Raw genomic sequence first — 24,098 nt, forward strand, 5'->3', positions numbered from 1 at the left:
GCAGAAAAAGATTGCTGGTATGGACATGGTGGTAAAATACACTTGGCATATTACCTTACATGAGCTGTTGATGGTCGTATGTTATAAACTTCATTATGGTCCGTATTGGCAGTTATTACAAGGAACAAGGTAAAATAGGGTCCATGTTCGCTAACATGTGACACCTCTCTCCGAAATGCTGTTACACCACTGTTCTATAGGGCATGGCATTGGCGTGCATTTCTGCCGCGGAGAACTGCTATTTTAATATACGATCGTTGCTCCTGCTTGTTGACTTCCATGTTGAATGTTTGTTTTACCTTGTTCCCTGTCAATAGTTATCAACCTCACCATCAGATACATACACTACATCGTGTATAGGAAACTGGGGTATCGGAAAGTGTGTTTCAAATGGGTACTTCAGCACGTCACTGATGAACAGAAAGCTCTATGGACAGGATATGCCTGGAACATCTCAGCCAATACTGCATGGATGGGTAATGTTTCTTTGGGTATATTGTGAATGATGATGAAATCTTGTGCCACCATTTCAAGCCAGTAATGAAGGGGATGAGTCAGGAATAGAGACATCTTTCATTAATAAAACCAAAGATGGCAAGATTATCTGCTTCTGCCAGCAGGACCATGTTGACATTGTTCTTTAATGTCAATAGACATTTGCTGTTGGAGTGGCTTTGTCACAATTAATGCTCAAGGTTATTGCAAAATCTTACAGAAACTCCGAATGGGCATCAGAAACAGATGGCTGAGAAAATTGTCACAAAGTGTGCTTGTGCGCCCTGATAATGCATGCACATATGCTGCCTACACAAACATCAACACTCTCTGCTCTTTGTAATATTTGTAGTTTGTTAAGAAGGTAGAAGCCATTTTTAATGTTCTAAGTGTTACATTTCGTGTTTTGATAGACTGAAAATTTCAAATCTATGTTTGTTATAGTGGAAGCCATTTCTTTTCAGTTCAGACTTACACCAAAGTGTGATGACACCTTTGTTCACGTAAGACACTGTATCCGTAAGTAAAAGCAATACATCAATCTATAACTGTGAGGTTTTCAGTCTGTCAAAACTAATACAGTTCAAATAAAATTAGAAAATACTTGAATTAGAAAACATTTAATAACAAATTGTATCTGAAAAAGATATAATTTAATTAAAAATAGGATGACATTTCATTCTTGGGGGTCTTTCAGATCACCCACCTTAGGCCTACAGCCTAAGATCGTTCTCTTTTGTGACTAACACATCCTTGGTCCCTTGAAGAAGGCTCTGAAGGGTAAGTGTTTTTCACCACCAATCAAGCAGTGATTCTGTGGGAGATTGGTTCAAGCATTGCCCTTTTCTTGTGAAGGGTATAAAGAAACTTCTTCAGCATTTAAACATGTGCCCAGATGGTAGGAGTGGTTATCTGTAGAATCTCTCAACTTGTCATCAGTAGAGCCCAGATCTTTAGGCACTTAAAATTGTTAAAATAGGCAGGCAAAAGGCAGACAAAACATGCAGAATAGGCACTAAAAATGTTAAAAAGACGATGTAAAATATATAATTTATTAGATATATTGATAACGTCCAACTCCTTGGATGAATGGTCATCGTTGAGGCCTTCAGTTCAGAGGGTCCTGGGTTCGATTCCTGGCTGGGTCAGGGATTTTAATTGCATCTGATTAATTCTTCTGGCTCGGGGACTTGGTGTTTGTGTTTGTCTGAACATTTTATTCTTCATATTCAGACAACTTACCATCACAGAAGCACGCAATAGTGATTACATCCCTCCATAAAGGGTTGGCGTCAGGAAGGGCATCCAGCCGTAAAAGAGATCCAAAACCCACATGTGTGACAAAGTTTGCACCCACGACCCCAAAGATGTGGGAAATGTGGTAGAAGAAGAAGAAGAAGAAGAAGAAGAAGAAGAAGAAGAAGAAGAAGAAGAAATATTGATAACATAAGCTACATTTTCATACATAAATTAATGAAAGATTCTTCAAAGTCTAGCGTTCAATCAGCACATCCTTTCAAATAAAATAGATTCATGTACATTTCTGCATATTAGCACAAGATGTTGCCTCAAATTCATGGAACTTAAACTCTGCCTCTATCAGACAAAGTATATTTCATTGCAGAAAGAGATCGCTCTAACTTACTGTACATCAACTGATGTGATGTGAGTGTATTTAATGCAAGTTAATATAGATGGATGTACGTTTACGTCTACTGAGAGATCACCTTTCAAAACATGGCGAATTTGCTTCCGTTTCTGTAAACCTAGATTTGGAAACGAAATACACTTGTACTTTTCACTGACAGTACTTCATACTTCACCTGATACAGCTTCAATAACAAGGTTCACAGTTTCTTCAACAATATCCACTGAAGCTACAAGAGGCTCCCCTCTCTTTTCAAACTTTGTGATCACTTCTGACAATTTACCATAAAAAGTTACTGTGAAAGACAAATCATTTGACATTTGCATAGGTGAGAAGTTTTTTCATGTCACAAACTGATGCAGCATCATTTTTAGTGAGTGCAGCAATCATTTCAGATATCTTGTCTAACTTCTCTGAATAGTATAAGGCAGCAGAAATTAATGTCCCCCACCTTGTTAACACTAGGTATGGAGGAGGCGCAAATTTGTGAGCAACCTCTTTGAAGATCTGTATTCGAGATTGAGCTTTGACAAATACCTTCTTTGCACTAAAAATTAATTTATCTACATTGGAAAACAAGAACTGCTCATGTTCTCTGCAATTATATGAAACCTGTGTGCTAAGCGTGGCACATGGATCATTTCCAGAAAGAGAATTTTTTTAAGCATTTGTACTTTTCTTCATACAAGGGTGGAGTCGTAAGTCAGGGCAACTATTTTTTTTCTCGCGAACAGGAGATAACACAGAAAATCTAAGATATGCATTTGGAAATATAGGGCATGTACTTATGCATGGTGCCTGAAGACAAATTCTGACTTCAGGAGATTCTCGTAGGAAAGTGACAGAACACAGGCCATTGGTAAACATCATTTTATTATGGTATTGACAGCAAATACACAAGGCTACGTACAAAGGACAGGTCTCCACTGGTTACAAACCTTCGAAATAATCACCCAAGGCTTCCACTGTGCGTTGCCAGCGGTGGGGCAGGCGCTGAATACCATTTGCTGCATGTGTATCGCTAACATGTGACACCTCTCTCCGAAATGCTGTTACGCCATTGTTCTATAGGACATGGCATGCACACCTAATTCTTCCCGCAGCTCTGCATGGCATTGGCGTGCATTTCTGCCGCGGAGAACTGCTATTTTAATATGCGATCGTTGCTCCTGCTTGTTGACTTCCAATTTGTGATGCTCTCACTCACACACTGAACTTGAGGGCATGCTTAGACCCACACTGTTGTTTACATACACCATCTAGTGACATCATAGGCCAGTACATACCGTATCTTTCCAAATGCATATCTTAGATTTTCCGTATTGTCTCCTGTTACCAAAGTTACCATTACTTATGACTCAACCTAAGTATACAGTCTGTATCTATGATTAAAAAGAGGAGGATATCACTGTGACGAATATCCTCAGGGCAAAGATAGTTAAGAGAGCTGGTGAATAAATGAACGATAGTCGTACTACTGTTAACATTGTTTCTAACAGCTCAGATGTTAACATAAATATTTTGGACATTGCACTGTTCCTTCAGTAACCTTCGTCAAATGCATAAGTTAACATGGAAAAGAACCCTACAGATGTTTTCAGTGACCATATTTGAGCTCTCTTATTAATTATCATGAAATTTGGAATGTTTGAACACAACTACTTCCCCTGTTAGTTGACCTGTGGTCTGCGGAGTGATCACCAGTCAAGCAAGACTCGACACAGAGAACAGCATGCTATCAGCAGCTGTATCAGTTTGAGAGGGCTCAAATGACTAGTCTATGTGAGAGTGGATTATCTCGAAGGACTGCAGGTGCATATGTTTGCTGACTTGCATTTATAATACAATGTGTATGGCAGAAATGGAACCAACCTGCATACCACAGTACAGGAGGATTGTTGAGAACCCCTGAGGAACACCAACGCAAAGTCAAGCAAGTGTAGCAACTTCTTATTACATGACAATCAATTGGTAATCATTTGCGTATGTTTGGCTTATGAACTTGTCTCCCTGTAGCATACATTCCTTTGATCCAACAATATCAGTGTATAAGGCTGACCTGGCTTCGAGAAAGATCGATCTGGAATGATGAATGGCATGGTGTCTTGCTTTGTCTTGGCCCCAATCACTGTCACAGTCATGTCTGACAATGTACTGGGGAGAGAAAGAGTCTTGTCGAGAAGCAAGAGAGACCAAGAACAAACATAATGGTCTAGAGAGTTATCAGCTTAAATATAAAATCGGAACTGATGATTGTTAAGTTATGTTGCGAAAATGTTATTTAACATACCCAATATAGTAAAAGTACGTGTGGTGGTAGACATTGAAAATGGGATATTTCAACTGGGCACTGTACATGCTTACATGGTGTAGATCTCCAAAGAAGGTCTCTTGGTAATACAACTTTATGATGTCCCATCAAGTCTCCGAACCTAAGTCCTACTGTATATATGTAGGACACAATAGGCAGATGACTGAACAACTCTTCTTAGTGTTCTTGAACTGTAGACCAACTGATCCTCATGGTACAACAAGCATAGGCTGCAATTACACAGGAAGTGGTCCAGGATCCTCCTCCTCCTCCTCCTCCTCGTACAGTATAGCAGCTCATGGAGGATCATCTATTGACCTGTGTCGAAATGTGAGCTCAGAGGAACCAGAAAGTGTTATCATTGGATCACTGCTTTATCACTGACCTGCATGCTGAGTTGCAACTTTGTGGACTCATCCCTTCATGAGGTAGTAATTTCCATTTTGAATAAAATATTTTGCAATTAACTGGGGCTAATTATGGGAAGGAAGCAACAGTGACCCTCAGAGTGACATTCAAACAGGCAAGCACAAAAATCATTTTAGGAACTGCCAATGGTGGGATCAAACCAACTCGTCTTCCGAATCCTAGAAAGTCACCTTACTGACTAGTAATGCAATGGAATGTTTCAGTTAACATAGGAGTAAGGCTTATCCAAATGTATCCACAACTTTATTAAAAAAATTGCACTTTCAGAAACTCAACATGAGTTTACAATGTATAGACATTTACATGGAACAAACAGTTTGATGATCTCATTGTAAATTTCTGTTCCCAAATTTAGAGAAGTAAATATATCACATAATGCAGTTCACATTCTGTAAGTATTATAAGCTATGAAACAACTGATACATGTGTTGTCTCTCAAAAAAAAAAAAAAAAAAAAAAAAAAAAAATGAGGACATGGTATTATTATGTTCTTCGCATTTAATACTTTATTAGACTTAGGGCATTTTCCAATTCTTCACAGCATAGCATACACCTGTCAATGTGCCAAAGTGGCATAGTTGCTGTGTTTTGCACAATATTGTTCCATTCGACACTAAGGAGGGGTTGGAAGATAGAAACAAAAATGACATGACAGCTGCTGTAAGAAGCAGGTGAAATGGTGGAAGGTAGGTAAATTAAATTGGCAGAAACAGTCTGCTGCACATATGAGCTATTGTTTCTTGTTACTACTAACAAATAAACCAGAATGAAAATTATGAAAATTAAGAAAATTATTACTGTATTTAGAAGAAATAGTCTAGTAAGGGTAAACTATCTACTCTTCAAGCTGTCATTTTAATTTGTGTACCTTCAACACTGGTGGTTTTAATTATTATCCACAACAAAAATTATATCTATAGGTTCAATTGTTTCTGAGAAAAGTGTACCTGTGGGAGAACTTAAACAATACCATGTGTTCATTTCTTTTTTTGAGTGACTGTACATCTGGCGGGAGAATAGTGTATTAATGAAAAAATTTGGACACCACATTTCCAAGACAAAAATATTCTAAAGTTTATAAATTACATGAGTGGAACAACATTAACCCTCCAGGACTTGTGCTTGATTTGAGTGCCATTAGTGTTATATTGGTGTTTCCTTCAGAGGAAAGTGTGCAATAATGCTCTGTTTATTTAGGGCAAGAAGAAATCTTGGTTTAATTCACAGCTGTACTGGCTACTCTATGAAGATCCTGACTTCAACCAAGTGGATGGCTGTGATTATGATGACATGAGATAAACGGAGAAACGGTGTTCCTCAAGACAAAACAATGAACGTACTGGTACAGTCGAATCTCTCTACTGCTGACAACATTGGTTCCATGGAAAAAGTCCGTTATGAGAGGAGTCCTCTAAAACAAGGTTGTAAAAATTAATCAAACATTTTAATGGCAAGGAACATCCACCTTAAATATAAGCATACGTCTTTATTTTGATTATTCTAAATAAATCATAACTAAATATTTGCCTGGGAGATATTACAAGTGATTTTAGAGCCTTTACATTCATTACAGCTTTGGGACGTAATCATTCAGCTGGGTGTACAAATTTAGCACATTTTACTTTACCGCAATGTTCTCGAAAAGGGAATAATGACCCAACGTGACACATGCATTCTTTATTCAGTTAACCTCAACTTTCAGGTTATTTGCGATTTCTCATGTTTTTTCTTGTAACATTGGCCCACTCACTCACATTTTCATTGCTCAAACACATTCCAATCTCTCATATACCGCATTGTTCACTTCTGCGAAAACTGACTCCCACTTTCTTTTCATTCCTTAATTCCTATTTTCCTCGCATTTACTTAAAATACCATTTTTATTCTTCACAATTGGATACTTAACAGTAGAAAGGTGCAAAGTGCCAAATTTATGAACAGAAGTTATAACAAAAACCTGTCCATAGTGCAGTGTTTTAATTATTTATTCTTCAAATGTTTGTAAGTTTTAAAGGAGAGTTTCATCTCATATATTATTGGCCGTTTCATGACACAGATGGAATTGTTTGCTGCTGAAGGCAATTCAAACGTCGACGTTTATAAAAGGTGCAAAGTCCCATCAAACTTTACTAGGTGTTATGTCCTCATTCACCACAGATCTCCATGTAATATTGTTTATGCTCATTCCTTTCCAGGTAAGGGATAATGGCCATTACATCCTTCTTTTTTCATCTTTAAGAAGTGAGTTCGTTGAGGAACTGGATTCAAAAACAGCCGATCAAGTATCTTTTTCATGTTTCCCCTTTTTGAGGACGGTTACCTTAACGACGCTTTCTATCTCCGTGAAACACACTTTACTGATACATGTTCTACATCTGATGCATCGTATGTAATGCTTTGGAAATGTTCAGGTATTTTGTGGAGATTATCTCGTCTGCCACAGCTTGAATGTTAAAAAATGTGAACTATCCATGGAAATTACTTTGAAAGGTTTAAGAACCTTTGATTCCTCGACCATTTTGCATAGGTCACTAGGTACAAATGCCTTCGTCACTGACTATCTTCTCTCTATTAAGGCAAACTCGGAGTCACAGGGAAGGAAGCTGTGCCCACTAACAATAAAGCATTCTTCTATTCTTATGAACAACCCATTTTCCACTAGAAAAAGGAAAAGAAATACCATCATTCGATTCTTGTTCTGTGCAGCAGTCTATGCATACACATATCAGGCAGCGCACCAAAGACAAACAAAAACAATTGAATGGCACATTGCACCTTTCTTATGAAATCAGCAGGGAACTTAGCACTACTGCCATCTAGTTGTGGTATTTCTATCCACTTGGAGTTCTCAACGGACTTAGACCTTTTCACAGGTAATGCTCCTCGGTATCCTGCACCTTTCAATTACTTATCACATTTTTCATGAATTTGGTACTTTGCACCTTTCTACTGTTAAGTATCCAATTGTATTTTCCCTTAGTTTAATTTTTCAGGGAGCGTTTCTCACTGAAAGTTCTTTTGTACTACATTTTTTCTTGTCTTGAGATCTAAACACACTCACTCGTCCCTCCTCATGTTTACTGGGTGATAAACATGCTATGGTATTTCTGCTTCAACAATCAGGACATGTAAGTCTCTTCCTTGTCAAGTTTAACTGATCTACCTGACCTCGATCTTACCAGCGACAATATGAGTTATGAATAGAATGATGCAAGATATGCTGAAAAATCTCATGGTAACTTGTGAGTAAACAGTCACTGGTAGTATTCCTGGGCAACTACAAATCTCAGAATGTAAACTCATTAGAACAAAAGGCAACCCTAACAAAAGGTTTGGAATGAGCCTGTACAGAACAATTAACTTAACGGCTACTTCATCATTCCTATACACCTTTCTTTCTGTTTTCCTTGGACACAAAATAGAACAAATATTCAAAAGGAATGCCCATATGTTTTCCAAATAATTTTACGATAAAGCCCTGTGCAGATTTCTGTTCACCAGTGGCAGCTTGAGAAGTTTGGAAATAACTTTGAGGTTTGATTAGCTTACTCTACAAAATGGTTTACCTTTACAAGATCAGTCTCCAGAAATGTTCAGAAGCGGAAGTGGCCTTCCCAAAGCTAACTACTTCTATGGTTTTTGGAGATACTGAGGTACCAGAATTTTGTCCCAGAGGAATCCTTTTTATGTGCCAGTAAATCTTCGGACACTACTGACATATTTGAGTGCCTTCAAATACCGCCGGTCTGAGCTGGGATTGAACCCACCAATATGAGCTCAGAAGGTCAGTGGTCTACCTTCTGATCTACTCAACCCGATGGGCATGCAGTGTGTGAGATGACGCATGGTCAGTGCAACGAATCTTCTCGGCTGTTGCTCTTGGTTTCCTAGACCGGGGTCACCATCTCACTGTTAGATAGCTCCTCAATTGTAATCATTTAGAATCAGTGGACCTTGAACCAGCCCTTGGGTCCAGGTAAAAAATCCCCGTTCTGGCTGCGAGTCAAACCTGGGGCCTCCAGGTGAGAGGCAGGCATGCTATCCCTTACCGCAGGGCCAGCTCTATTGTATTCAGTTTATTAAAAAAATATTATAGGCAAATAGGCAATTTTAGGCAAATGCCCATTTTTTCCTTAACATCTACATGCGTCACCTTTCAAATTTACATGTTTCATGAATGTTTGGGTCTATATAAAGCAGTTTTATAATGCCTAAAAATGCTTATTTTGACATTAGTGCCTATTTTCCATTCTAAGTCTATTTTTTAGTGCTAATTTTCCAGATTGACTAGATTTTCTTTGTTTTGAATTTACTTTCTAATTTTGCTATTTTACACTATTCATAATAATGGCCTACTGTACCATTATTTTTAAAGAGCCTGTAACTTAAAGGTCAACTATGATTGTTATGAGCCTGTACTGTTAAACACTGCAAGGGCAGATAGCAACCCCTTCCTCCTTCCCAGCTTTGGTAAGCCCAGCAATTAGTGACACAATACACACATCCCAGTCTCTTTACCTTTATAAATAAAACCTTGTCAAATCTTGGAATTTCACCTTTCACTAGAACAACAGCTGTACATCTGGTACATGTTGATCTTTAGAGCTCAACGTGTTCACTTGAAGAAAACGTAATGGTGAAAATAAAATCAGCTAAAGTGAAAGGTGAAAGTGAAATCCCAGTTCATCATATCAAAAACTTAAAATATTGCCCTGTGTTTTCAGTTGACATTGAACACTCTATCTCAGCATACATATTAATACTTAGTGACAAATGTCATAACTTTTCCATGGACAATTTAGAGAAAGTGCTTATTATTTACTGTGAAGCCAAATATGGACATGATGATTAACCTCAATCTGTAATTGTGAGTTATGCCTACATGTGCCGATTGTGAAATGTATTTGGTTTCTTTTAATACCGATATTGCACATTAAAATTAAGTTAAGGTTGTTTACATCACTGTTTTAATGTTTTCTTGATATCTGCTCAGTTATATATATCTGCTTATTATTCATTTTAGTGCCTAAATATAGCAGTTAAGGATCCTATTTTAGGCACCTAAAACATTACCTTTTGGAGCCTAAACTTCCACTGTCTACTCTTAACATATGATCATATATAAAATTAGTTAATCTCTAACCTAACATGATGTTTAGACCTTATTTTTAAGCAACCTCAAAGGAAACATTGAAACACTTAATGGAATACACAGTGCAGCACGCAAGTGCTCGATTTAAAATAAAAGAATGAGAGTGCTGGAGGGTTAAAGATGGGTGTTCATGCAAGCCCAGCCCAGTCATACAACTCATTTCAATTCTTCTACATTATGGTTTGTTGAGACAGGAATGGGTCATTCAATCTTTTGCTTTAGTCAACAGTGTTTCGAAAAATTAGCTTAACATAACCTCGCGAACCAACTATTGGAGTAGCACAGAAAGGGCAAATAGCATCAAGACCATTTGTTCCGTAAGGAGTTGGGACGTTTACCCAATACTTCACTGTTTTTTCACTGGCCATATGGCCACAGGGATTAAATGCAAAAGTTGGAGGACCGTAGTCTACATAAAATGCAGGTTCCATTCCCATACGGAGCTTCACCACAGGTCCTACTGAACGACACAGTAGACACATATATGACAATGAGCCAGTCTGCAGACTCCACATGTTGAGTCCCTGGACATGGCCACAGTTGAGATAAACGTATGGCTGCTGCTTCCTATTGGGATAGCAGTTCACTCCAGTAGATGTTTCCTTTGGAAAAACTAAGGTGGTAAATTCAACTGGACATATGGGTTTCTTTTCATTTAAATTATCCACTAACTTCTCCAAGTCCTCTTTAGTTGGTGACTTTTTGAGGCTTTCAGCAGATCGCCACAACAATGTTGCACCACAAATGTCAATTAGAGATCCATCCTGAAGAACATTCATATCACTATGAATCTTTTTACGTTTTATGAGCACCGATGGATGAAAACTGAGGATTCTGCCTCCTAGAGACACTTCACACCACTGACCTGGCTTGGCTTCTCCTCCAAAGTAACTCCCTCGTGGATGACAAATGAGGATACTATTCTCCCATTTTGTAGCTTCTTCACCAAGAAAAATATTTTTTGATGAATCGAAGCCAGCTGCATACACACGCGCCAAGTGAGGGTAAGTACGGTCAACTAAAATTCGACATGAAAGCTGAGATGGAGTAAAATCACCTCGAATTACATTGTGTACTACAAAGTCATTTGATGTTTTTGTTGATCGACCTACCTGAAACATATCAGTTTGCTCATCTGTCTGGTATTCTACAATAGTTGCTTGATTTTTGGATTTTGTAAATATGATAGAATATTTTCTCTTATCTAAGAAGGCTTTTGATTTTGATGGAGAAGTAACCACATAGTGTTTTGAGTACTTTACACCATTGGGATGATCATGTTTACGCAGAATATATTTGCTTTGTTGACAGGTACGATGATGAGTAGGTAGCGATCCATTATAGCCAATGATAATCAATTCACCGTACTTCATGCTTTGTCTGTCTGCAGAATCGAATTCTTCTTCTAGTCCACGTCGGTCGATGCTACCTGACGAGGAAGCAGGTTTAAGTCCTTCAATTGAAAGTTCACTTCCCATGTTTGAACACTAGTCCTTTAAGTAATCTTTGAACACTATGTAATAACATATAAGAAGTTCTTACAAGTTCTATAATCTAATTCCTCCAACAACTGTTAAACTTCATTACATTATTATATCACACCAACACTAATACAAGACACATGCTTCCAGTGTGAATGAACTATCAAAACTGAGCTGACTCTCCCTTTCTTAAAAAGTCAGGTAAGTGTTTGCCTGCATGTACTTCTGTTTAAACAGGACACTGAAAATGACTAAGCTGACATATGATACAGTAGCTGAAATAAAAGACCCCCCAGCCTGTTTCTTGAGAAGTCTGAGTAATCACCAAGTTCTAACAGATAGCATGATACTCACAGATAATGTTTCTCTGTACTTTTTTTTTCCTTACTCTCATTCTGGAAAACAGGATAATAAAATATGAACAAAACAAACCCACTCTCTTGCTCTCTATTATATTTCTTTAACCCCTGGAAGATATTATTACACTATCGGCAGCCCTGAAAATGGTTTTCCGTGGTTTCCCATTTTCAGACCAGGCAAATGCAGGGCTGTACCTTAATTAAGGCCACGGCCGCTTCCTTCCAACTCCTAGGCCTTTCCTATCCCATCGTCGCCATAAGACCTATCTGTGTCGGTGCGACGTAAAGCCCCTAGCAAAAAAAAAAAGAAAAAAGGAAAAGAAAATATATTATTACAAATTTCATGTAGGTTCCTCTCAGTGATTGTGTAAGAAAAAGCAATTGGGCTATTTCATAAAAATTATTTTCCTATATTTCTATATATAATTTGACTTATCACTTGTTTGTTCCTTTTGGTACTGGTAACTTATATTTCCAGAAATAGTTTTCTTATTTACTATTACATGCAGTTTTAGAAAGTGTACAATGTGCTGACTGTAGGGCTTATCAAATCACCTGCTTTATTCCTTGTTCCTGTGCTCTTGATTTATTACTGTAGTTCATTTCCATTGTTTCTTTACTGTGGAATTTGTTGTTCTTAAGAAATATTTCTGAAATAATCTTTCCCTCCAGGGGTTATCGAGTTGGGAGCATGTAGTGATAGCCATGGGGACCCTAACTGAGTCTGACATTGCTCCAGTATCCTGTGCCAAGCACATTAGGTACTTTATTTTTCCTATTTTACCTCCCTTGGTCAACTCTTGCTCTCTTCTGACCTCAACAGTATTAGATTTGCGAGGTCTACGGTAGTTTTCATTTTCACGTCATTCAAGGCCATCCCACTTTTTGGTCAATGTCTTCAATCTTCAAAAGAGTCCAAACCTTCTCTTAAGGGAATGTGCGAACGTGCGAGCGTGCGTGCGTGATGATTAACTTGTTGTATATCTCCTTAAAACAAAATTACTACCATCATGAAATCAAGCACTAGTTGACACATAAATGTTTCTCGTTTATACAGGGTGGTCAGAAACAATGTGAACCAGGTGTATGGGCATTAGAGGGTTGGTCATAGTGATAAATAACACTAGTCTGTGATGAAATTACTGCCTTCAAAGTTTGAATGTTTTAAGAGTAGTTTTACCATGCTAAAATCAAATTCAAAGCCCGAAAGTTCCTATCATGTCCCATTTTGTCATTTTAATTTTCTTATAATATATTACGAGCATAATTATTTAAACTGTATTTATAATTTATTTTATAACATACGTAGTTTTAGTATGTTCGAATATGAAACCAATTTATTTCAAAATATTTTTAAGTTAGAAATGTCTGCCACTCCTTGGTGAGAGAAACATCTTATCTTGTCTTATCTTTGTAAGGCATTACTCACCCCATCTAGTTCCTTTCACATTTCCTTACAGTGCCCACAAGTAGCTTCTTTCTCTGAGACCACTGTAATCTGTGTTTCATCTGGAAACAGTCCGACTTGTTGGTTGAATGGTCAGCGTACTGGTGTTCGGTTCAGAGGGTCCTGGGCTCGATTCCCAGCCAGGTCGGGGATTTTAATCTTCATTGGTTAATTCCAGTGGCTTGGGGCTGGGTGTTTGTGCTGTCCCCAACATCTCTGCAACTCACACACTTCACGTAATACTATCCTCCACCACAATAACACGCGTTACCTACACATGGCTGATGCTGCCCACCCTCATCGGAGGGTTTGCCTTACGAGGACTGCACCTGGCTAGTAGTAGCCACACGAAATTATTATCTGGAAACAAAAATCAATTTGAAGCTTTAAAATAATAAAAATAATAAATAATAATGTTATTTGCTTTACGTCCCACTAACTACTTTTATGGTTTTTGGAGACACCAAGGTGCCGGAATTTAGTCCTGCAGGAGTTCTTTTACGTGCCAATAAATCTACCGACACGAGGCTGACATATTTGAGCACCTTCAAATACCACCGGACTGAGCCAGGATCGAACCTGCCAAGTTGGGGTCTGAAGGCCTGCGCCTCAACCGTCTGAGCCACTCAACCTGGCAAATTTGAAGCTTTGTTGTGGAGTAGAAGGTTGAGAGATTTTAGTTCGGTAACAAAGTATTTACTATGCTGCGTTGAGGATGTATAAATAATCTAGACCACTTTTGTTATATATGTGGGAAATACACATTGCCTAAGCAGAGGCATGATATTATAGATTTAGTGAAAAAAAGTCATATCATGCCTATTTTGGAATCAAACTTGGAGACCAAAGTAAAGCTTTGGCACCACACAAAGTATATACAGTATGCATTGAAGAACTTCATCATTGGATCAATAGCAGAAGACCGTTGCTATATTTTGGAGTACTTATGGTTTGGAGAGGGCAGTCGAATCATGGTAATGACTGCTACTTCTGTCCATATGGTGTCAAGGGATACAATTCTAAAAATAAAAGCAAATTGTGTATCCACTTGTTTGGTCAGCCATTTTATCTGTGCCCCATGGGCCTGATGTACCAATCCCTGTGTGACCAGAAAATCTTGAACAGTTTTCATCTAAGTCTGATGTGGAAGAGAGGGAAATTGAGAAGAGTGACTGTGACTATCTACCAGCATTGGGTGCTGCAGAACATGAGTGTTTTAACCAGAGTGAATTGAATGACTTAGTGAGGGATCTTGCCCTTCCTAAAGAGTTAGCTGAGTTTTTAGGTTCTAGACTCCAAGAAAAAATTTGCTGTGCCCAGAAAAATCATTCTATTGGAAATTAGAAATGGCTGAGGATGTAAGGAGAAACTGAAGGAACTTACTAGAAAATTGAATCTAGCAAAGAAGGCAGCTAAGGATAACATGATGGCAAGCATAATTGGCAGTCATACAAATTTTAGTGAAAAATGGAAGGGTATGTTTAGGTATTTTAAGGCAGAAACAGGTTCCAAGAAGGACATTCCAGGAATAATTAATGAACAAGGGGAGTGTGTATGTGAGGATCTTCAAAAGGCAGAAGTATTCAGTCAGCAGTATGTAAAGATTGTTGGTTACAAAGATAATGTCGAGATAGAGGAGGAGACTAAGGCCAAAGAAGTAATAAAATTTACATATGATAACAATGACATTTACAATAAGATACAAAAGTTGAAAACTAGAAAAGCGGCTGGAATTGATCAGATTTCTGGGGATATACTAAAGACAATGGGTTGGGATATAGTACCATATTTGAAGTACTTATTTGATTATTGTTTGGTCGGAGGAGCTATACCAGATGAATGGAGAGTTGCTATTGAAGCCCCTGTGTATAAAGGAAAGGGTGATAGACATAAAGCTGAAAATTACAGGCCAGTAAGTTTGACATGCATTGTATGTAAACTTTGGGAAAGCATTATTTCTGATTATATTAGACATGTTTGTGAAATTAATAACTGGTTTGATAGAAGGCAGTTCGGTTTTAGGAAAGGTTATTCCACTGAAGCTCAACTTGTAGGATTCCAGCAAGATATAGCAGATATCTTGGATTCTGGAGGTCAAATGGACTGTATGGCGATTGACCTGTCTAAAGCATTTGATAGGGTGGATCATGGGAGACTACTGGCAAAAATGAGTGCAATTGGACTAGACAAAAGAGTGACTGAATGGATTGCTATATTTCTAGAAAATAGATCTCAGAGAATTAGAGTAGGTGAAGCTTTATCTGACCCTGTAATAATTAAGAGGGGAATTCCTCAAGGCAGTATTATCGGACCTTTATATTTTCTTATACACTGACTGACAGAGCAAATGCAACACCAAGAAGGAGTGGTCAGAACTTTATGCCAATTGCAGGGTAGACTGACGTCACTGAGGTATGCTCATGATGTGAAATGCGCCGCTGTGCTGCGCACGTAGCGAACTATAAATGGGACACGGCGTTGGCGAATGGCCCACTTCGTACCGTGATTTCTCAGCCGACAGTCATTGTAGAACGTGTTGTCGTGTGCCACAGGACACGTGTATAGCTAAGAATGCCAGGCCGCCGTCAACGGAGGCATTTCCAGCAGACAGACGACTTTACGAGGGGTATGGTGATCGGGCTGAGAAGGGCAGGTTGGTCGCTTCGTCAAATCGCAGCCGATACCCATAGGGATGTGTCCACGGTGCAGCGCCTGTGGCGAAGATGGTTGGCGCAGGGACATGTGGCACGTGCGAGGGGTCCAGGCGCAGCCCGAGTGACGTCAGCACGCGAGGATCGGCGCATCCGCCGCCAAGCGGTGGCAGCCCCGCACGCCACGTCAACCGCCATTCTTCAGCATGTGCAAGACACCCTGGCTGTTCCAATATCGACCAGAACAATTTCCCGTCGATTGGTTGAAGGAGGCCTGCACTCCCGGCGTCCGCTCAGAAGACTACCATTGACTCCACAGCATAGACGTGCACGCCTGGCATGGTGCCGGGCTAGAGCGACTTGGATGAGGGAATGGTGGAACGTCGTGTTCTCCGATGAGTCACGCTTCTGTTCTGTCAGTGATAGTCACCGCAGACGAGTGTGGCGTCGGCGTGGAGAAAGGTCAAATCCAGCAGTAACTGTTGAGCGCCCTACCGCTAGACAACGCGGCATCATGGTTTGGGGCGCTATTGCATATGATTCCACGTCACCTCTAGTGCGTATTCAAGGCACGTTAAATGCCCACCGCTACGTGCAGCATGTGCTGCGGCCGGTGGCACTCCCGTACCTTCAGGGGCTGCCCAATGCTCTGTTTCAGCAGGATAATGCCCGCCCACACACTGTTCACATCTCCCAACAGGCTCTACGAGGTGTAGAGATGCTTCCGTGGCCAGCGTACTCTCCGGATCTCTCACCAATCGAACACGTGTGGGATCTCATTGGACGCCATTTGCAAACTCTGCCCCAGCCTCGTACGGACGACCAACTGTGGCAAATGGTTGACAGAGAATGGAGAACCATCCCTCAGGACACCATCCACACTCTTATTGACTCTGTACCTCGACGTGTTTCTGCGTGCATCGCCGCTCGCGGTGGTCCTACATCCTACTGAGTCGATGCCGTGCGCATTGTGTAACCTGCATATTGGTTTGAAATAAAAATCAATTATTCGTCCGTGCCGTCTCTGTTTTTTCCCCACCTTTCATCCCTTTCGAACCACTCCTTCTTGGTGTTGCATTTGCTCTGTCAGTCAGTGTATATATAAATGATATGAGTAAAGGAGTGGAATCGGAGGTAAGGCTTTTTGTAGATGATGTTATTCTCTATAGAGTGATAAATAAGTTACAAGATTGTGAGCAACTGCAACGTGACCTCGAAAATGTTGTGAGATGGACAGCAGGCAATGGTATGTTGATAAACGGGGTTAAAAGTCAGGTTGTGAGATTTACAAATAGGAAAAGTCCTCTCAGTTTTAATTACTGCGTTGATGGGGTGAAAGTTCCTTTTGGGGATCATTGTAAGTATCTATGTGTTAATATAAGGTAAGATCTTCATTGGGGTAATCACATAAATGGGATTGTAAATAAAGGGTACAGATCTCTGCACATGGTTATGAGGGTGTTTAGGGGTTGTAGTAAGGATGTAAAGGAGAGGGCATATAAGTCTCTGGTAAGACCCCAACTAGAGTATGGTTCCAGTGTATGGGACCCTCACCAGGATTACCTGATTCAAGAACTGGAAAAAATCCAAAGAAAAGCAGCTCGATTTGTTCTGGGTGATTTCCGACAAAAGAGTAGGGTTACAAAAATGTTGCAAAGTTTGGGTTGGGAAGAACTGAGAGAAAGAAGAAGAGCTGCTCGACTAAGTGGTATGTTCTGAGCTGTCAGCGGAGAGATGGCGTGGAATGACATTAGTAGACGAATAAGTTTGAGTGGCATTTATAAAAGTAGGAAAGATAAAGTTGGAATTCAAGAGGACAAACTGGGGCAAATATTCATTTATAGGAAGGGGAGTTAGGGATTGGAATAACTTACCAAGGGAGACGTTCAATAAATTTCCAAATTCTTTGAAATCATTTAGGAAAAGGCTAGGAAAGCAACAGATAGGAAATCTGCCCTAAATGCAGATCAGTATTGATTGATGATTGATGATTGACCAACAACACGAAACAGGTTTTCAATCTCTTTTCTCCAAAGATGATCATCTTGTATATAGCAGTAACATGAAAGAATGAAATAACTTATGCTAAAACACGGACTTCCAAACTATGATCCAAGTTAATGGAGACTGTTCACTGATGCTTCCAAGCAAATTCTAAAGGTTGTCTGCTTTCATAACGGAAACATTTTTGGTTCAATGTCCATTGCCTATTCAGTGATCCTCAAAGAATCATATGCAAATTTTTCAACTGCTTTTATTGCGACCGAACTACACTGAACACAAATGACAAATTTGTGGTGATTTCAAAGTTCCCACTATATTGCTGGGTCAACAATCTGATTTTTACAAAATTTCCATGCTTTCTTTGTCTGAGGGATAGCAGAGCATGAGTTGATCACTGGAGTATGAAAGACTGGCCACCTCAAGAAAATCTGGAAGTTGGTTTTAAGAATATTGTGTGCCAAACCCTTGTGAGTCCTCCTAAAGATGTGCTACCACTTCTCTACATTAAGCTTAATGAAACAGTTTGTAAAGGCTTTAAATAAGGAAGTGACTGTTTCAAGTACACATGTGAGATATTTCCACTACTATCTGCAGCAAACTTAAAACAATGTATATTTAATGCTCCTGATATGAGAAAATTGATGTCTGATGCAGCATTTGAAAACACAATGGATAAAAAGAATTAGTTTTCAGAAATTCTTGGTAACAACGATTATTCTAATTACCAAAACTTTGTGGCTAACATGCTCTAAGCATACAAGGCACTTGTTTGTAACATGAGTATAAAAATTCATTTTCTGTTTTCTCACCTAGACTTTTCCCCAGAAATCTAGGACATTTGAGCGAAGAGTAAAATGAGCGATTTTACAAGGATCTGTAGGAATACCTATTCAAATTACGAATGTTCCCATTAAAGCTACATAAGTCATTACTAGAGATGGGAATTTGCCTATTTGCCTATTTTATTCCTGTGTTCAGAAACGTAGGCTTTTGAGATAAAAATCCATTTTAGAGTCTTTTTAGCTATTTTTTATTGGTTTCATTGTGCCTATAAATGCCTATTTCTGGGGTTTGTGCCTATTTGGATTATAATTGCCTATTTGATGCCTTTGACTGTATTCTTAAAAAGTCTTCAACCCCTACAACCTCCTAACACATATGCGAGAACAAGTCAACGTCGAACTATGTTGCCCAACCCATATGCCCTGTACCTTCCTTTCGATGCGAACTGTTGTACACTTACACTTTACGTTCAGAACGTGTTGTGATTTATTGTGAAGTGGAAGAAGAAGAAGTATGTTTGCGGCAGTGCCCAATGAAAAATCGTCAAGGTCCTACTGGCTGAAGCAGTGGATCACAGAGGATGGAAGGGTAGTCTATCAAGCTCGCTGTAAGGAGATAAGTTTGTTTGTTCCTTTTATCTATTTTCTGATTGAGAACTATTTCACTGTAGCATATATATAGGCCTATTAATTTATGTATTGTGGCAAGCTGTTTTGTTACAATCCTGTATTAGTCGTGAACTTTCAATAATTATATTGCTAAAATGCAAATAATCATTAAATTACTGAACGAGGAGTTAGAATGCCGGTGGTTTCTTTTCACAGAATGGATGAAAATTAAATCGGTTATTTTGAACTGTAAGTGAAAATAGAGATTTACAACTGAAATGCAATTTTTAAAACTCCCTTTAAAAATCACGAATTCTATTACACTCCGCTAAGCCTTCGCGAAATACAGGTTGCAGATCCAATGTAGACCGGCTAGGATGATGCCACAGCGTGTTTTATGAGGTTGCCAAGACTAACTTTACAAGAGCAGGCCAGCGAAAACACCGTTGGTCTGGATTGTTGAGGTCTGGTTAGTAACCGTTGTGCTTGAGGGAGTGGGGTGGGGGGGTGAGGGCAAGCAAAGAGAGTAGGAGGGGCGTAAGCTCCCAGGTTAACAAGCCTCTAGCATCCCCTCTAGACTCCTGCTAAATAATGACAAAAATAACGTGATTGTTTTCTTATAGCTTTACGTTGCACTGACACAGGCATGTTTTATGGCGACGACGGGATAGGAAAGGGCTAGGAGTGGGAAGGAAGCAGCCGTGGCCTTAATTAACGTACAGCCCCAGCATTTGCCTGGTGTGAAAATGGGAAACCACGGAAAACCATCTTCAGGGCTGCCGACAGTAGGATTCGAACGCACTCTCCCCCGGATACCGGCTCATAGCTGCGCGCCGCTAACCGCACGACCAACTTGCCCGGTAAAATAAGGTTATGGGCGCATGTCACGGCAGTTTCAAATTAGAATGGAAATTCTAAGTTCCCATGGAGGGAATTAGATATTTTTCCACCAATAGAGCATATTAAAAATCAGATAAAAAATTAGATGTATGGCTTTTCCGGCGTTTGCTCTATTAACCAGCATTTCATCTTAGGTCTGACACTAGACTCTTCAGAGTGGGATGTGTCAGACCCTACCCACTGACGCTGGGGTATATGCAGGTGAACTTATCAGAAGCCCATTTAAGAGGCACAGTCTGACAACTGCATACGGGAGATAAAACTCCACAATGGAATTAATGCCCGCCTAGCAATTCCGAATGGAAATTCTAAGTTCCCATGGAGGGAATTAGATATTTTTCCACCAATAGAACATATTAAAAATCAGATAAAAAATTAGATGTATGGCTTTTCCGGTGTTTGCTCTATTAACCAGCGTTTCGTCTTAGGTCTGACACTAGACTCTTCAGAGTGGGATGTGTCAGACCCTACCCACTGACGCTGGGGTGTATGCAGGTGAACTTATCAGAAGCCCATTTAAGAGGCACAGTCTGACAACTGCATATGGGAGATAAAACTCCACAATGGAATTAATGCCCGGGTAGGGTCTGACACATCCCACTCTGAAGAGTCTAGTGTCAGACCTAAGACGAAACGCTGGTTAATAGAGCAAACGCCGGAAAAGCCATACATCTAATTTTTTATCTGATTTTTAATATGCTCTATTGGTGGAAAAATATCTAATTCCCTCCATGGGAACTTAGAATTTCCATTCGGAATTGCTAGGCGGGCATTAATTCCATTGTGGAGTTTTATCTCCCGTATGCAGTTGTCAGACTGTGCCTCTTAAATGGGCTTCTGATAAGTTCACCTGCATATACCCCAGTGTCAGTGGGTAGGGTCTGACACATTCCACTCTGAAGAGTCTAGTGTCAGACCTAAGACGAAACGCTGGTTAATAGAGCAAACGCCTGAAAATCCATACATCTAATTTTTTATCTGAGTTTCAAATTACGCGGTTTTTAATTTTCAACGTGTGTGGCGGCCTTGTGGGCACGCATTATGCAGGATCTATTGCAGGCAACAGAAAATAGTCTTTATGACGGGTGACTTGGCTGACCAAAGCCGGCGAATAGAAACAAGTAAAATGTTCACAAATCTGAGATTTGTAGTGCCTCCGTTTTCATTCTTCTATATAAGTAAGAATACCGCGAGGGCCAGCTTGGTGGGTCCTTGGCAAGCAGAAAAAACGGATCTCTCTTCTACGCTACTCCGGTATCGTTTCAAGTCTTTTTTATTATAATTGTCACCTGGTTAAATAGACACGATATTGCCAAATTATAACTGAAAATCCTTGAGGACATATTTCCATGTAAATTACTGAAAATCCTAGAGGACATATTTCCATAAAATTACTAAGTCCCTTGTTCCTACTTTAAAGTTTTGTACTTCTAGAAACATCATCTCTAATAGTCTTCTTTTTCATGAAGCAGATGCATGGTATATACTAAGCATTATAGCCAATTAGCCCAACTGTAGAAATTTAAGATATAGGGACGATGTAACTTATGTCAATTTTATTACTTTTCAGATCAAATGTGAGAAAAATACCACATAGATCAACTTAGAAATACTGAGATGCATCTGATACGAGTACAGAAAACTGTATCAGCACAGCCTTTCCACCAGTCCACTGTGGGCAGCGACCAACAACCATTTTCTTCAAAACTATGCACTGCAATGTTGGGAGCTAATATGCCCCTTTATAACCGGAGTGGGGCCGATAACCTTGATGTTAGGCCCCTTTAAACAACAAGCATCATCATCATCATAACCGGAGCATCTTCAAATTTCAACAACCTGCCAGGAGCAATCACCAAGTTGGAGAAGAATAGCATGCCCCTGGTGGAGTAATTTAGAATTGTGGAAGAAGTCAGGGGAAGTTTTGACCGAACCTATGGGAAAGTAGCCGCTGTCAGCGAAATAAAACCAGATGAAGTGACTTCATTGAAGTTTTGTCCCAACACCTCATGTGATGTTGAGAGATCTTTCTCTCAGTAAAAAAAACATTATGCATGAGAGGAGAACAAGGTTGTTGCTGGAAAACATTGAAACGTTGCTTGTAAATTCCTCTTATAGTAAATTATAAGTAATTTTTTCATGACTATTTTGTTGCCTATTTTACACGTTAGTGCCTATTTATGTGCATATATAGCATACATACGTTGCCATTCAAACTGATGTGCAGGCTACCTGCATGGTATCAACTCAAAATGCCTGAACACTGTAGCATAGGCCATATTATTATAATTGTACCAGGGGTACTCCTTCCCCAGCTATTTAAACTGCACGCCTTCTCTACGGCCATCTATGCCAACAGACTTGAACTTGTAAACTCCCAAAGAATTTAGTCTTCTACAGTTAGATGGCTCTACCATCGATTTTCTAGCTCACTCTCATGGACTAAAAACAAACTACTTGATCGAGCAATATTTATTTTGGGAGTTGGTAAGTCTTTTTGTGAGGATTGTTTTTTTTTTTTAATGTACCGAAGTTGTCAACTTTTCAGCTGGTTCTTCCTCGATTGTGATCTACCTACCAGATGCTTGGAAATATGTTCTCTAGCGAATTAAAACCGGAGGGTGTGTACAGGAATCCAGCCTATCAGCAAAGAGTTCTGGAAGCTTGGCTTCCCTTACGGAACTATAAAAGCAGGGCACTTTAGGTCTGTCTTGTCTGAACTGCTCCAGTGTTAGAGAGTGCGACTTGATGGAGGCCATAGAGGGCTAGGGAGGCAGGGGCACGGCCTGCTTGAAGAACATCCAGCGATACAAGGTATTGGCAGAATTTACCTAAACATGTGTTTGCATCTGTGGGTAGTTTGAGAGGAAGGTTTCAGCCATTTTCTTTTAATGTAATTTTGTAAACTGGTGGTTTAAATGTAGGATTTTCGGTGAAATCTGAGGACTCTGTTTCTATTCCCTACTGGGAAATATGTAACGTAAGGGAACGAAGAGTGGTGACCCTCTGTTGTTTCCCATTCAACCTTGCATTGGGCAGTAGTGGATCAGATACAGCCCAGCTGCACTAACATTTCTCAAAATAATTGTCTAGCATTTTCTGCATCCCTATAATTTCTCTTTAAAACCTATTCGTTTACAAAAACCGAAGAGTGCACCTTATATGTTATGATTACTCAACAGGCGTAGCGCTCATAGTTAACTTAATTAAGCAAGCACCTCTGTTCGCTTCCTTTACGAGTGCACCTTGCAATCTGAGTGCAGCCCTCTCAGTGTTCACAGCAGTGCGGGCTGACTTGCGACGTGTAACACAATGGTTGCCATGACAACACGGTAAACCCACAACGTAGACCGCCATCAGTACATATATGGCAATATTTTGCTTGGTGCTGCCAATTGAGGTGCTGGGATTTTGGCTACATAGCACAACCTGGGTTTATATTATCCGAACAGAACCGAATATGTAACACGGATTATCTGCTTAGGGTGAACGCATGCCGGCTCCTATAGCATTGCTGATAATGTTAGTATCTCAATCTCACGCTAAAACAGAATCAAACAAAGACAAATTTACTGGCATATTTTGTCGCGAGAGTTGGGGCTACTGTTCCAGCAGCTGTAAGAAGAAGCTTGTTATAAATTTGAACTTGTGGTGCATGGAGTATTCTTTTATAGTGAAAATAAATGTCCGTTGTTATCGAGTGAATTACGCCCATGTTGCGGATTGTGAGTGAACTGTAAATAAAGGAATGAAGAAACATTTAAAACCTATTTTCATATGGCTGAAAAGAAAACCAAAATTGAACTAAAAAGACATTCTGGTTTAGAAAC

At 39.6% G+C, this 24,098-nt stretch overlaps 1 protein-coding gene across 1 annotated transcript; it reads right to left on the reverse strand.

Annotated features, from left to right (window-relative positions):
* Positions 1-10,253: 10,253 nt before the first annotated feature.
* On the reverse strand, positions 10,254-11,513 carry LOC136863833 (protein pellino-like). The gene has a single exon (XM_067140169.2). The coding sequence runs from the start codon at positions 11,511-11,513 to the stop codon at positions 10,254-10,256; it is 1,260 nt and encodes a 419-aa protein (XP_066996270.1).
* Between the last annotated feature and the right edge of the window lie 12,585 nt (positions 11,514-24,098).

This window comes from Anabrus simplex, chromosome 2 (assembly GCF_040414725.1).
Source record: "Anabrus simplex isolate iqAnaSimp1 chromosome 2, ASM4041472v1, whole genome shotgun sequence".
NCBI lineage: Eukaryota > Metazoa > Arthropoda > Insecta > Orthoptera > Tettigoniidae > Anabrus > Anabrus simplex.

What these genes read in the sequence shown, in the direction of transcription:
- LOC136863833 (XM_067140169.2), bottom strand. Translation starts at nt 11,513, where the DNA reads ATGGGAAGTGAACTTTCAATTGAAGGACTTAAACCTGCTTCCTCGTCA.